At 39.1% G+C, this 15,000-nt stretch overlaps 1 protein-coding gene across 3 annotated transcripts in view; it reads left to right on the top strand.

Moving 5' to 3' along the window:
- aux (cyclin-G-associated kinase) overlaps positions 1-15,000 on the top strand; it is a 75,498-nt gene that overhangs the window by 39,775 nt on the left and 20,723 nt on the right. For 2 of the 3 annotated variants that reach the window (XM_070100746.1, XM_070100744.1), the window contains exons 16-18: positions 11,006-11,199; positions 12,399-12,532; positions 12,692-13,144. In XM_070100746.1, coding sequence (XP_069956847.1) covers positions 11,006-11,199; positions 12,399-12,532; positions 12,692-13,144 — 781 coding nt within the window. The remainder of the gene's footprint in view (positions 1-11,005; positions 11,200-12,398; positions 12,533-12,691; positions 13,145-15,000) is intronic. The other variant, XM_070100745.1, reaches the window with a different exon arrangement.

Here is a 15,000-nt window from a genome sequence, read left to right as displayed (position 1 = left end):
CTACCTAATACCTCCATCTCCCCATCTACTAACTCCCCTACTCTGTTTTTAACTGACAAATCCATATTTTCCCTTGGCTTTCTTAACTTGTTTAACTCACTCCAAAATTTTTTCTTATTTTCATTAAAATTTCTTGACAGTGCCTCTCTCACTCTATCATCTGCTCTCCTTTTGCACTCTCTCACCACTCTCTTTACCTTTCTTTTACTCTCCATATATTCTGCTCTTCTTATAACACTTCTGCTTTGTAAAAACCTCTCATAAGCTACCTTTTTCTCTTTTATCACACCCTTTACTTCATCATTCCACCAATCACTCCTCTTTCCTCCTGCACCCACCCTCCTATAACCACAAACTTCTGCCCCACATTCTAATACTGCATTTTTAAAACTATTCCAACCCTCTTCAACCCCCCCATTACTCATCTTTGCACTATCCCACCTCTCTGCCAATAGTCGCTTATATCTCGCCCGAACTTCCTCCTCCCTTAGTTTATACACTTTCACCTCCCTCTTACTTGTTGTTGCCACCTTCCTCTTTTCCCATCTACCTCTTACTCTAACTGTAGCTACAACTAAATAATGATCCGATATATCAGTTGCCCCTCTATAAACATGTACATCCTGGAGCCTACCCATCAACCTTTTATCCACCAATACATAATCTAATAAACTACTTTCATTACGTGCTACATCATACCTTGTATATTTATTTATCCTCTTTTTCATAAAATATGTATTACTTATTACCAAATTTCTTTCTACACATAGCTCAATTAAAGGCTCCCCATTTACATTTACCCCTGGCACCCCAAATTTACCTACTACTCCCTCCATAACATTTTTACCCACTTTAGCATTGAAATCCCCAACCACCATTACTCTCACACTTGATTCAAAACTCCCCACGCATTCACTCAACATTTCCCAAAATCTCTCTCTCTCCTCTACACTTCTCTCTTCTCCAGGTGCATACACGCTTATTATAACCCACTTTTCACATCCAATCTTTATTTTACTCCACATAATCCTTGAATTAATACATTTATAGTCCCTCTTTTCCTGCCATAGCTTATCCTTCAACATTATTGCTACTCCTTCTTTAGCTCTAACTCTATTTGAAACCCCTGACCTAATCCCATTTATTCCTCTCCACTGAAACTCTCCCACCCCCTTCAGCTTTGTTTCACTTAAAGCCAGGACATCCAGCTTCTTCTCATTCATAACATCCACAATCATCTCTTTCTTATCATCTGCACAACATCCACGCACATTCAGACTTCCCACTTTGACAATTTTCTTCTTCTTATTCTTTTTAGTAATCTTTACAGGAAAAGGGGTTACTAGCCCATTGTTCCCGGCATTTTAGTTGACTTTTACAACACGCATGGCTTACGGAGGAAAGATTCTTATTCCACTTCCCCATGGATATAAAAGGAAAATTAATAAGACCAAGAAACTATTAAGATAAAATCAAAGAAAACTCAGATGAGTGTGTATGAATAAATGTGTATATGTATGTGTAGTGTGACCTAAGTGTAAGTAGAAGTAGCAAGACGTACCTGTAATCTTGCATATTTATGAGACAGACAAAAGACATCAGCAATCCTACCATCATGTAAAACAATTACAGGCTTTTGTTTTACACTCACTTGGCAGGACGGTAGTACCTCCCTGGGTGGTTGCTGTCTACCAACCTACTACTTATATATATATATATATATATATATATATATATATATATATATATATATATATATATATATATATATATATATATAATATAATATAATATATATATAATATAATATAATATATAAGATACAGTAATTATCTAATTCATTTTTCATCCCAGTTCAAGATTTTTTTTACACAGTTCTTAAATTCATTGTAAAGAAATTGATTCACTGTAATTTGGTTTCACCATTAAATATTTCTGGTACCTGGAATACTGTTATATCCTGCCATGACAGTTTTTTTTTTTTTTACTCTGCAGTGCAATGCATAGGTGATTGGTATTCCATTTTCTAAAATACTGTAAAAGATTTCATGTCAATATATCATTGTTTGCTAATAAATATATTGCTTTTTTATTAAAAAATATTTATTAGAGTGATTTTTTTTTTTTTCTCAACAAGTCGGCCGTCTCCCACCGAGGCAGGGTGACCCAAAAAAAGAAAGAAAATCCCCAAAAAGAAAATGTTTTCATCATCATTCAACACTTTCACCTCACTCACACATAATCACTGTTTTTGCAGAGGTACGCAGAATACAACAGTTTAGAAGCATATACGTATAAAGATACACAACATATCCCTCCAAACTGCCAATATCCCAAACCCCTCCTTCAAAGTGCAGGCATTGTACTTCCCATTTCCAGGACTCAAGTCCGACTATATGAAAATAACCGGTTTCCCTGAATTATTTATTTATTATCACACTGGCCGATTCCCACCAAGGCAGGGTGGCCCGAAAAAGAAAAACTTTCACCATCATTCACTCCATCACTGTCTTGCCAGAAGGGTGCTTTACACTACAGTTTTTAAACTGCAACATTAACACCCCTCCTTCAGAGTGCAGGCACTGTACTTCCCATCTCCAGGACTCAAGTCCAGCCTGCCGGTTTCCCTGAACCCCTTCATAAATGTTACTTTGCTCACACTCCAACAGCACGTCAAGTATAAAAACCATTTGTCTCCATTCACTCCTATCAAACACGCTCGCACATGCCCGCTGGAAGTCCAAGCCCCTCTCACACAAAACCTCCTTTACCCCCTCCCTCCAACCTTTCCTAGGCCGACCCCTACCCCGCCTTCCTTCCACTACAGACTGATACACTCTTGAAGTCATTCTGTTTCGCTCCATTCTCTCTACATGTCCGAACCACCTCAACAACCCTTCCTCAGCCCTCTGGACAACAGTTTTGGCAATCCCGCACCTCCTCCTAACTTCCAAACTACGAATTCTCTGCATTATATTCACACCACACATTGCCCTCAGACATGACATCTCCACTGCCTCCAGCCTTCTCCTCGCTGCAACATTCATCACCCATGCTTCACACCCATATAAGAGCGTTGGTAAAACTATACTCTCATACATTCCCTTCTTTGCCTCCAAGGACAAAGTTCTTTGTCTCCACAGACTCCTAAGTGCACCACTCACCCTTTTCCCCTGATCAATTCTATGATTCACCTCATCTTTCATAGACCCATCTGCTGATACGTCCACTCCCAAATATCTGAATACATTCACCTCCTCCATACTCTCTCCCTCTAATCTGATATTCAATCTTTCATCACCTAATCTTTTTGTTATCCTCATAACCTTACTCTTTCCGGTATTCACTTTTAATTTTCATCTTTTGCACACCCTACCAAATTCATTCACCAATCTCTGCAACTTCTCTTCAGAATCTCCCAAGAGCACAGTGTCATCAGCAAAGAGCAACTGTGACAACTCCCACTTTATGTGTGATTCTTTATCTTTTAACTCCACGCCTCTTGCCAAGACCCTCGCATTTACTTCTCTTACAACCCCATCTATAAATACTGTATATTAAACAACCACGGTAACATCACACATCCTTGTCTAAGGCCTACTTTTACTGGGAAATAATTTCCCTCTTTCCTACATACTCTAACTTGAGCCTCACTATCCTCATAAAAACTCTTCACTGCTTTCAGTAACCTACCTCCTACACCATACATCTGCAACATCTGCCACATTGCCCCCCTATCCACCCTGTCATACGCCTTTTCCAAATCCATAAATGCCACAAAAACCTCTTTAGTCTTATCTAAATACTGTTCACTTACATGTTTCACTGTAAACACCTGGTCCACACACCCCCTAACTTTCCTAAAGCCTCCTTGTTCATCTGCTATCCTATTCTCTGTCTTACTCTTAATTCTTTCAATAATAACTCTACCATACACTTTACCAGGTATACTCAACAGACTTATCCCCCTATAATTTTTGCACTCTCTTTTGTCCCCGTTGCCGTTATACAAAGGAACTATGCATGCTCTTTGCCAATCCCTAGGTACCTTACCCTCTTCCATACATTTATTAAATAATTACACCAACCACTCCAAAACTATATCCCCACCTGCTTTTAACATTTCTATCTTTATCCCATCAATCCCGGCTGCCTTACCCCCTTTCATTTTACCTACTGCCTCACGAACTTCCCCCACACTCACAACTGGCTCTTCCTCACTCCTACAAGATGTTGTTCCTCCTTGCCCTATACACGAAATCACAGCTTCCTTCTCTTCATCAACATTTAACAATTCCTCAAAATATTCTCTCCATCTTCCCAATACTTCTAACTCTCCATTTAATAACTCTCCTCTCCTATTTTTAACTGACAAATCCGTTTGTTCTCTAGGCTTTCTTAACTTGTTAATCTCACTCCAAAACTTTTTCTTATTTTCAACAAAATTTGTTGATAACATCTCACCCACTCTCTCATTTGCTCTCTTTTTACATTGCTTCACCACTCGTAACCTCTCTCTTTTTCTCCATATACTCTTCCCTCCCGCACCCACTTTCCTGTAACCACAAACTTCTGCTGAACACTCTAACACTACATTTTTAAACCTACCCCATACCTCTTCGACCCCATTGCCTATGCTCTCATTAGCCCATCTATCCTCCAATAGCTGTTTATATCTTACCCTAACTGCCTCCTCTTTTAGTTTATAAACCTTCACCTCTCTCTTCCCTGATGCTTCTATTCTCCTTGTATCCCATCTACCTTTTACTCTCAGTGTAGCTACAACTAGAAAGTGATCTGATATATCTGTGGCCCCTCTATAAACATGTACATCCTGAAGTCTACTTAACAGTCTTTTATCTACCAATACATAATCCAACAAACTACTGTCATTTCGCCCTACATCATATCTTGTATACTTATTTATCCTCTTTTTCTTAAAATATGTATTACCTATAACTAAACCCCTTTATATACAAAGTTCAATCAAAGGGCTCCCATTATCATTTACACCTGGCACCCCAAACTTACCTACCACACCCTCTCTAAAAGTTTCTCCTACTTTAGCATTCAGGTCCCCTACCACAATTACTCTCTCACTTGGTTCAAAGGCTCCTGTACATTCACTTAACATCTCCCAAAATCTCTCTCTCTCCTCTGCATTCCTCTCTTCTCCAGGTGCATACACGCTTATTATGACCCACTTCTTGCATCCAACCTTTACTTTAATCCACATAATTCTTGAATTTACACATTCATATTCTCGTTTCTCCTTCACATAACTGATCATTCAACATTACTGCTACCCCTTCCTTTGCTCTAACTCTCTCAGATACTCCAGATTTAATCCCATTTATTTCCCCCCACCGAAACTCCCCTACCCCCTTCAGCTTTGTTTCGCTTAGGGCCAGGACATCCAACTTCTTTTCATTCATAACATCAGCAATCATCTGTTTCTTGTCATCTGCACTACATCCACGCACATTTAAGCATCCCAGTTTTATAAAATTTTTCTTTTTCTCTTTTTTAGTAAATGTCTACAGGAGAAGGGGTTACTAGCCCATTGCTCCCGGCATTTTAGTCGCCTCATACGACACGCATGGCTTACGGAGGAAAGATTCTTTTCCACTTCCCCATGGACAATAGAAGAAATAAAGAGGAACAAGAGCTATTTAGAAAAAGGAGAAAAACCTAGATGTATGTATATATATATGCATGTGCGTGTCTGTGAAGTGTGACCAAAGTGTAAGTAGGAGTAGCAAGATATCCCTGTTATCTAGCATGTTTATGAGACAGAAATCCCTTCACTAAATATTACCCTGCTCACACTCCAACAGATTGTCAGGTCCCAAGCACCATTCGTCTCCATTCACTCCTATCTAACACGCTCACGCACGCTTGCTGGAAGTCCAAGCCCCTTGCCCACAAAACCTCCTTTACCCCCTCTCTCCAACCCTTTCGAGGACGACCCCTACCTCGCCTTCCTTCCCCTATAGATTTATATGCTTTCCATGTCATTCTACTTTGATCCATTCTCTCTAAATGACCAAACCACCTCAACCCCTCTTCTGCTCTCTAACTCCACACCTTTTCCTAATTTCCACACTCCGAATTTTCTGCATAATATTTGCACCACACATTGCCCTTAGACAGGACATCTCCACTGCCTCCAACCGTCTCCTTGCTGCTGCATTTACCACCCAAGCTTCACACCCATATAAGAGTGTTGGTACTACTATACTTTCATACATTCTCTTCTTTGCCTCCATAGATAACGTTTTTTGACTCCACATATACCTCAATGCACCACTCACCTTTTTTCCCTCATCAATTCTATGATTAACCTCATCCTTCATAAATCCATTCGCCGACACGTCAACTCCCAAGTATCTGAAAACATTCACTGCTTCCATACTCCTCCCCAATTTGATATCCAATTTTTCTTTATCTAAATCATTTGATACCCTCATCACCTTACTCTTTTCTATGTTCACTTTCAACTTTCTACCTTTACACACATTCCCAAACTCATCCACTAACCTTTGCAATTTTTCTTTAGAATCTCCCATAAGCACAGTATCATCAGCAAAAAGTAACTGTGTTAATTCCCATTTTGAATTTGATTCCCCATAATTTAATCCCACCCCTCTCCCGAAGACCCTAGCATTTACTTCTTTTACAACCCCATCTATAAATATATTAAACAACCATGGTGACATTACACATCCCTGTCTAAGACCTACTTTTAACGGGAAGTAGTCTCCCTCTCTTCTACACTCCCTAACCTGAGCCTCACTATCCTCATAAAAACTCTTTACAGCATTTAATAACTTACCACCTATTCCATATACTTGCAACATCTGCCACATTGCTCCCCTATCCACTCTATCATATGCCTTTTCTAAATCCATAAATGCAATAAAAACTTCCCTACCTTTATCTAAATACTGTTCACATATATGCTTCAATGTAAACACTTGATCTACACATCCCCTACCCACTCTGAAACCTCCTTGCTCATCCGCAATCCTACATTCTGTCTTGCCTCTAATTCTTTCAATTATAACCCTACCGTACACTTTTCCTGGTATACTCAATAAACTTATTCCTCTATAATTTTTACAATCTCTTTTGTCCCCTTTCCCTTTATGTAAAGGGACTATACATGCTCTCTGCCAATCCCTAGGTACCTTCCTCTCTTTCATACATTTATTAAACAAAAGTACCAGCCACTCCAACACTACATCTTCCCCTACTTTTAACATTTCTGTCATGATCCCATCAGTTCCAGCTGCTTTACCCCCTTTCATTCTACGTAATGCCTCGCGTACCTCCCCACACTTACATTCTGCTCTTCTTCACTCCTAAAAGATGGTATACCTCCCTGACCAGTGCATGAAATTGCCGCCTCCCTTTCTTCCTCAACATTTAAAAGTTCCTCAAAATATTCTCACCATCTACCTAATACCTCCCTCTCCCCATCTACTAACTCCCCTACTCTGTTTTTAACTGACAAATCCATACTTTCCCTAGGCTTTCTTAACTTGTTTAACTCACTCCAAAATTTTTTCTTATTTTCATTAAAATTTCTTGACAGTGCCTCTCCCACTCTATCATCTGCTCTCCTTTTGCACTCTCTCACCACTCTCTTCACCTTTCTTTTACTCTCCATATACTCTGCTTTTCTTATAACACTTCTGCTTTGTAAAAACCTCTCATAAGCTAACTTTTTCTCTTTTATCACACCCTTTACTTCATCATTCCACCAATCACTCCTCTTTCCACCTGCCCCCACCCTCCTATAACCACAAACTTCTGCCCCACATTCTAATACTGCATTTTTAAAACTATTCCAACCCTCTTCAACCCCCCCACTACTCATCTTTGCACTAGCCCACCTTTCTGCCAACAGTCGCTTATATCTCCCCCGAACTTCCTCCTCCCTTAGTTTATACACTTTCACCTCCCTCTTACTTGTTGTTGCCACCTTCCTCTTTTCCCATCTACCTCTTACTCTAACTGTAGCTACAACTAAATAATGATCCGATATATCAGTTGCCCCTCTATAAACATGTACTTCCTGGAGCCTACCCATCAACCTTTTATCCACCAATACATAATCTAACAAACTACTTTCATTACGTGCTACATCATACCTTGTATATTTATTTATCCTCTTTTTCATAAAATATGTATTACTTATTACCAAATCTCTTTCTACACATAGCTCAATTAAAGGCTCCCCATTTACATTTACCCCTGGCACCCCAAATTTACCTACTACTCCCTCCATAACATTTTTACCCACTTTAGCATTGAAATCCCCAACCACCATTACTCTCACACTTGATTCAAAGCTCCCCACACATTCACTCAACATTTCCCAAAATCTCTCTCTCTCCTCTACACTTCTTTCTTCTCCAGGTGCATACATGCTTACTATAACCCACTTTTCACATCCAATCTTTATTTTACTCCACATAATCCTTGAATTAATACATTTATAGTCCCTCTTTTCCTGCCATAGCTTATCCTTCAACATTATTGCTACTCCTTCTTTAGCTCTAACTCTATTTGAAACCCCTGACCTAATCCCATTTATTCCTCTCCATTGAAACTCTCCCACCCCCTTCAGCTTCGTTTCACTTAAAGCCAGGACATCCAGCTTCTTCTCATTCATAACATCCACATTCATCTCTTTCTTATCATTTGCACAACATCCACGCACATTCAGACTTCCCACTTTGATACACAGGTTAATTGAATGGCTAATAAAAATGCTTGCAGTCGGCACTAACATAAGCTGGAGATTGTAATTTTTATTTACAAATTGGCCAAGAAAATTTACTAAACAAATTTTATTAAAACTGGATTTCAGATTAATTTTTTACTTATTTTTTAATCTACTTGTAGACGACCTGTAGGTGGTTCTGGGGACTATTGTCCCACAGCCTGGTCTCAGAGCAGGCATCCTTATTGATGGCCTGTTCATTGACACTATTAGTGCTAGCTTCCTACATTATAATGCAGGCACTACAATCCATCTGTTCAGGAGTTTTTTCGAGAAACTTGCAAAGTTCCCTCTTGTTACTATATGTGAAGAGTAGGCATTGAAAAGCCTTGAATCCTTCATGCCTAGTGAAGTTTCTCATGATGTACTTATTACACCCCAGTTTTTATTGAGGTATTTTGCACCATATACCTTCTCTCTTGCTGATGTAAGGGGTTATTTCAGTGTGCAGATTGAGAGCTAGTTCATTCAGTATTTACCTGGTGTAAAATATATCTTGACCTCTTTACAGGGTACAGTTAGAGGTATTTTCGGCATTCCCAATACTTTCAAATATTTGAATTAACAATAGCAAATGTGTGTAAAGGTAGAAAGTTGAAAGTGAACATAGAAAAGAGTAAGGTGATGAGGGTGTCAAATGATTTAGATAAAGAAAAATTGGATATCAAATTGGGGAGGAGGAGTATGGAAGAAGTGAATGTTTTCAGATACTTGGGAATTGACGTGTCGGCGGATGGATTTATGAAGGATGAGGTTAATCATAGAATTGATGAGGGAAAAAAGGTGAGTGGTGCGTTGAGGTATATGTGGAGTCAAAAAACGTTATCTATGGAGGCAAAGAAGGGAATGTATGAAAGTATAGTAGTACCAACACTCTTATATGGGTGTGAAGCTTGGGTGGCAAATGCAGAAGCGAGGAGATGGTTGGAGGCAGTGGAGATGTCCTGTTTAAGGGCAATGTGTGGTATAAATATTATGCAGAAAATTCGGAGTGTGGAAATTAGGAAAAGGTGTGGAGTTAATAAAAGTATTAGTCAGAGGGCAGAAGAGGGGTTGTTGAGGTGGTTTGGTCATTTAGAGAGAATGGATCAAAGTAGAATGACATGGAAAGCATATAAATCTATAGGGGAAGGAAGGCGGGGTAGGGGTCATCCTCAAAAGGGTTGGAGAGAGGGGGTAAAGGAGGTTTTGTGGGCAAGGGGCTTGGATTTCCAGCAAGTGTGCATGAGCGTGTTAGATAGGAGTGAATGGAGACGAATGGTACTTGGGACCTGACGATCTGTTGGAGTGTGAGCAGGGTAATATTTAGTGAAGGGATTCAGGGAAACCGGTTATTTTCATATAGTCGGACTTGAGTCCTGGAAATGGGAAGTACAATGCCTGCACTTTAAAGGAGGGGTTTGGGATATTGGCAGTTTGGAGGGATATGTTGTGTATCTTTATATGTGTATGCTTCTAAACTGTTGTATTCTGAGCACCTCTGCAAAAACAGTGATAATGTGCGAGTGTGGTGAAAGTGTTGAATGATGATGAAAGTATTTTCTTTTTGGGGATTTTCTTTCTTTTTTGGGTCACCCTGCCTCGGTGGGAGGCGGCCGACTTGTTGAAAAAAAAAAAATGCATAATTTTTTAATGTTTCTTTTATGCATGTGTGGTAGGTTTGTTTGTTTGGCTTGCATTGGATAAGCTTATATAGTTACGTTAGTTTTTCTTGTGATCAGAATTTCTGATTTATTTTTGATTCTGAACTTACTTGTAAAACCCATTGTGTTTATATCTTTCCCAATGTAATTATAGATCAGAAGTGATGTGTCATTTGTGATTGCCAAAATAGGTGTGAACTTCATTAAGTTTTGCTTTAATCTGTAAAGGTAGAGGTGAACCTTATTGTGATGGCCAAGGTAGGTATGAACTTCATTGTGATGGTTAAGTTTCGCTTTAATCTGTAAAGGTAGGGATGACCCTTATTGTGACGGCCAAGTTTCATTACTACCTGTCATGGTAGGTGATGATCAGATATCAGTGCAACTTTTCTTGGTATACGTGCAAATTTCATTGCCCTCTGCTTAATTTTGTAGAACTTATCCATATAGACTTGTTTATACCTAAGATATTAAGGTAATGAATTTATTTTTGGGGGGGGAGGGAAGAAAGATTTGATTTCTTTTTTATTTACATGTGATTTTTTTAATTAGCTTCTTTTTATTGTTTAAGGCAAGAATTGGATGATGTAACAGAGCCTGATCGTTATCCAGAACGTTTTACGGTGACAGTAAACATTTTTGTGTCGGATGTGGACCGCACACCGCCTCAGCCTCCTCCCTGGGTAGCAAGACCATCAACCTCATTCAACCCTCATGTAGCATATACAACAGCTATTGAGATGGAAGAAACGAGGGACAAATTTGGTGTGTAAATTCCCATAAATAACTAGGTGTTAAAATTATGTAAAAGCTGCAGTAAATGCATTGTAAATATATACAATGTTATTAATGGAATATGATTACTGTAGTTGAAGTAAAATTCCATTGTATTTTTTTTTTTGTACATTAAATTTCATTATCCATCTGTCTCTTCATTTGCTCAATTTATCCAAGTGTTCTTGCAAGGATTTCACTATTTTTATTGCAATACATAGGGTCTTTGCATCACCTGTAAGTTTTTATTCCTTCTGTGTGTGTGTGTTAACCTCTTTGTTGCTTCAGGGCCAGAGCTATGTTTGTGGCGTACTTTCTTCAGTATTTGATCGTTGCAATGACTTATTACAGTTATTGGTTTACCAATACATGTACTTCTTTTTTTTTTTTTACATGTTGGCCATCTCCTACCGAGGCAGGGTAACCCCCAAAAAGAAAGAAACACTTTAACCATCATTCACACATAATCACTGTCTTTGCAGATAACATCTCAAACTAGTATCCCGAACCCCTTTTTTAAAGTACAGGCATTGTACTTCTCACCTCCAGGACTCAAGTCCTACTAACCTGTTTTCCTGAATCTCTTCACAGAATATTACTCTGCTCACACCCTAACAGCTTGTCAAATCCCAAAAACCATTCGTCTTCATTCACTCCTATATAACATGCTCGCATGTGCCTACTGTATGTCCAAGCCCCTTGCACACGAAACCTCTTTCACCCCCTCCCTCCATCCTCTTCTAGGACAACCCTTACCCCTCCTCCCCTTCACCACAGATTTATACCCTCTCCATCTCATTCTATTTTGCTCCTTCCTCTTTAAATGACCAAACCACCTCAATAACCCCCTCCTCATTCTTCTCAAAAATATTTTTAGTAACTGCACCTCCTCCTAATTTCCACACTATGAATTCTCTACATAATATTTACATCACACATTGGCCTTAGACACGACATCTCCACTGCCTCCAGCCTCCATGTTATGTAATAATAGCAGGTAACAGTATTTGCTATTTGGAGGGACATCTGAAGTGTCTCATCTGCACACCTCTGGCAAGACAGTGATAGTGTGACTGATGGTGAAAGTGTTTCTTTTTTGGGTCACCCTACCTTGGTGGGAGACTACCAGTGTGTTAAAAAAAAAAATAATATTGTCTTGTATATTGAAGTACTTATGATTTTTCATTTAGCAGCAAGTGCACATGGCTCGCCTGCAACTAGGAGACAAGATTCCCTCCCCAAATCAGGATCAGTTGCTCCCCAAGTTTGTAGAGCAGACTTTATGGCTGCAGTCAGTGGAGGTGCAAAACCAGAACAAAATCAGGTACATTGTCAGTAAATTGATATAATATTCACTTTTAACAGTATTATAAGTGAACTAATGTGATTTAGTGTGCCATTTTATATTTAATGTGGATATATTTGAGGGTAATTAAATTAATAATGGTGTTAATGCAAAAGATCAGAAACAACTTCCTTTCAGGCAGGTGAGGAGGTAGAGGATCTCATATCAGATGAAGAAGATACTCCAATTTGTGAACCAGAAGCTACTCTATTATCTGATACCAGTAGTTCAAAAGAAGCAGATTTACTTAATTGGGGATTTTCAAACCAAAGTGCAACAATAAATATTGATCAAGTTGCGAATGATACGAATTTGCTTGACATTGCTGGTTCAGAGGGCATGAAAAGAGACCCTAGTAACTTTGATCTCCTCAGTGGTATTGGTAGTGGTAGGAATGAACCCAGTGCAAATTCTTCCATTAATTCTGCAGAAACAGTGAATGCTCAGGAAAATTTGTTTGATCCCTTTGGGACATCATCGGCTGATTTGCAGCATTCGAGTGGACAAGCACCCACAGAGGATCTCTTTGGCCAGTTACCTTCAACACAGCAAACACAGCAAAATAATCTTTTTGGGCAGCTCGGGGGACCGGTACGTTTTACATAATTTGAACACTTCTTTATTATGGAATCAACAGCACTTGTTGAAATTAACAAATTTAGTGATGTTTGAACAATATATGTAGGCAGAATATTTGTGTAATTATTATAACCTTTAAAGCTGGTTTATTTTAGAATGGCTTTATAAATATTAAGCTGATTTTTTGTGGCTTTTAGTGAGTGGGGTGACTTATGCATCCCAACAAGACTGTTTATTATAACTACAGCACACACAATTTAAAGGATGATAACATTAATATTATCATCAAGTTAGGTAATCACTGTTATCACTGCCATAGCTGACTTAACTGTGCACCACCATTGATGCCACCACTGCACACTGCTTATTGATTAGTGTAAGATCCCCTCATCTTTATACCCATATCTGTTAGCTATGACTGCATCCCAAAATAAATATTGAAGAAAAAATTTCTTATGATAGGTTGTTAGTAGGATTGCGGATGAGCAAGGAAGTTTTAGAGTGGGTAGGGGATGTGTAGATCAATTGTTTACATTGAAGCATGTATGTGAATAGAATCTAGATAAAGGTAGGGAAGTTTTCATTGCATATATGGATTTAGAAAAGGCATATGATAGAGTGGATAGGGGAGCAATGTGGCAGATGTTGCAAGTATATGGAATAGGTAGTAAGTTACTAAATGCTGTAAAAAGTTTTCATGAGGATAGTGAGGCTCGTGTTAGGGTGTGTAGAAGAGAGGGAGACTACTTCCCTGTAAAAGTAGGTCTTAGACATGGATGTGTAATGTCACCATGGTTGCTTAATATATTTATAGATGGGGTTGTAACAGAAGTAAATGCTAGGGTGTTCGGGGAATCAAATACAAAATGGGAATTGACACAGTTACTTTTTGCTGATGATACTGTGCTTATGGGAGATTCTAAAGAAAAATTGCAAATGTTAGTGGACGAGTTTGGGAGGGTGTGTAAAGGTAGAAAGTTGAAAGTGAACATAGATAAGAGTAAGGTGTTAAGGGTTTCAAATGATTTAGATAAGGAAAAATTGGATATCAGATTGGAGAGGAGGGGTCTGGAAGAAGTGAATGTTTTCAGATATTTGGGAGTTGACGTGTCAGCGGATGGATTTATGAAGGATGAGATTAATCGTAGAATTGATGAAGGAAAAAAAGTGAGTGGTGTGTTGAGGTATATGTGGAGACAAAAAATGTTATCTGTGGATGCAGAGAAGGGAATGTATGAAAGTATAGTGGTACCAACACTCTTATATGGGTGTGAAGCTTGGGTTGTAAATGCTGCAGCGAGGAGACGGTTGGAGGCAGTGAAGATGTCCTGTCTAAGGACAATGTGTGGTGTAAATATTATGCAGAAAATTCGGAGTGTGGAAATTATGAGAAGGTGTGGAGTTAATAAAAGTATTAGTCAGAGGGCTGAAGAAGGGTTGAGGTGGTTTGGTCATTTAGAGAGAATGAACCAAAGTAGAATGACGTGGAGAGTGCATAAATCTGTAGGGGAAGGAAGGCGGGGTAGGGGTTGTCCTCGAAAAGGTTGGAGGGAGGGGGTAAAGGAGGTTGTGTGAGGGGCTTTGACTTCCAGCAAGCATGTGTGTGTGTGTGTGTTAGGAGTGAATGGAGACGAATGGTATTTGGGACCTGATGAGCTGTTGGAGTGTGAGCAGGGTAATATTTAGTGAAGGAATTCAGGGAAACCGGTTATTTTATATAACCGGACTTGAGTCCTGGAAATGGGAAGTACATTGCCTCCACTCTAAAGGGGGGGTTTAAGATATTGGCAGTTTGGAGGGATATATTGTGTATTTTTTTTTTTTTTTTCAACAAGTCGGCCGTCTCCCACCGAGGCAGGGTGACCCAA

Source organism: Cherax quadricarinatus, chromosome 74 (assembly GCF_038502225.1).
Source record: "Cherax quadricarinatus isolate ZL_2023a chromosome 74, ASM3850222v1, whole genome shotgun sequence".
NCBI classification, from domain to species: Eukaryota; Metazoa; Arthropoda; class Malacostraca; order Decapoda; family Parastacidae; genus Cherax; species Cherax quadricarinatus.
Note: the sequence above shows the minus strand (reverse complement) of the source record. Positions and strands in the feature narration are given on the sequence as shown.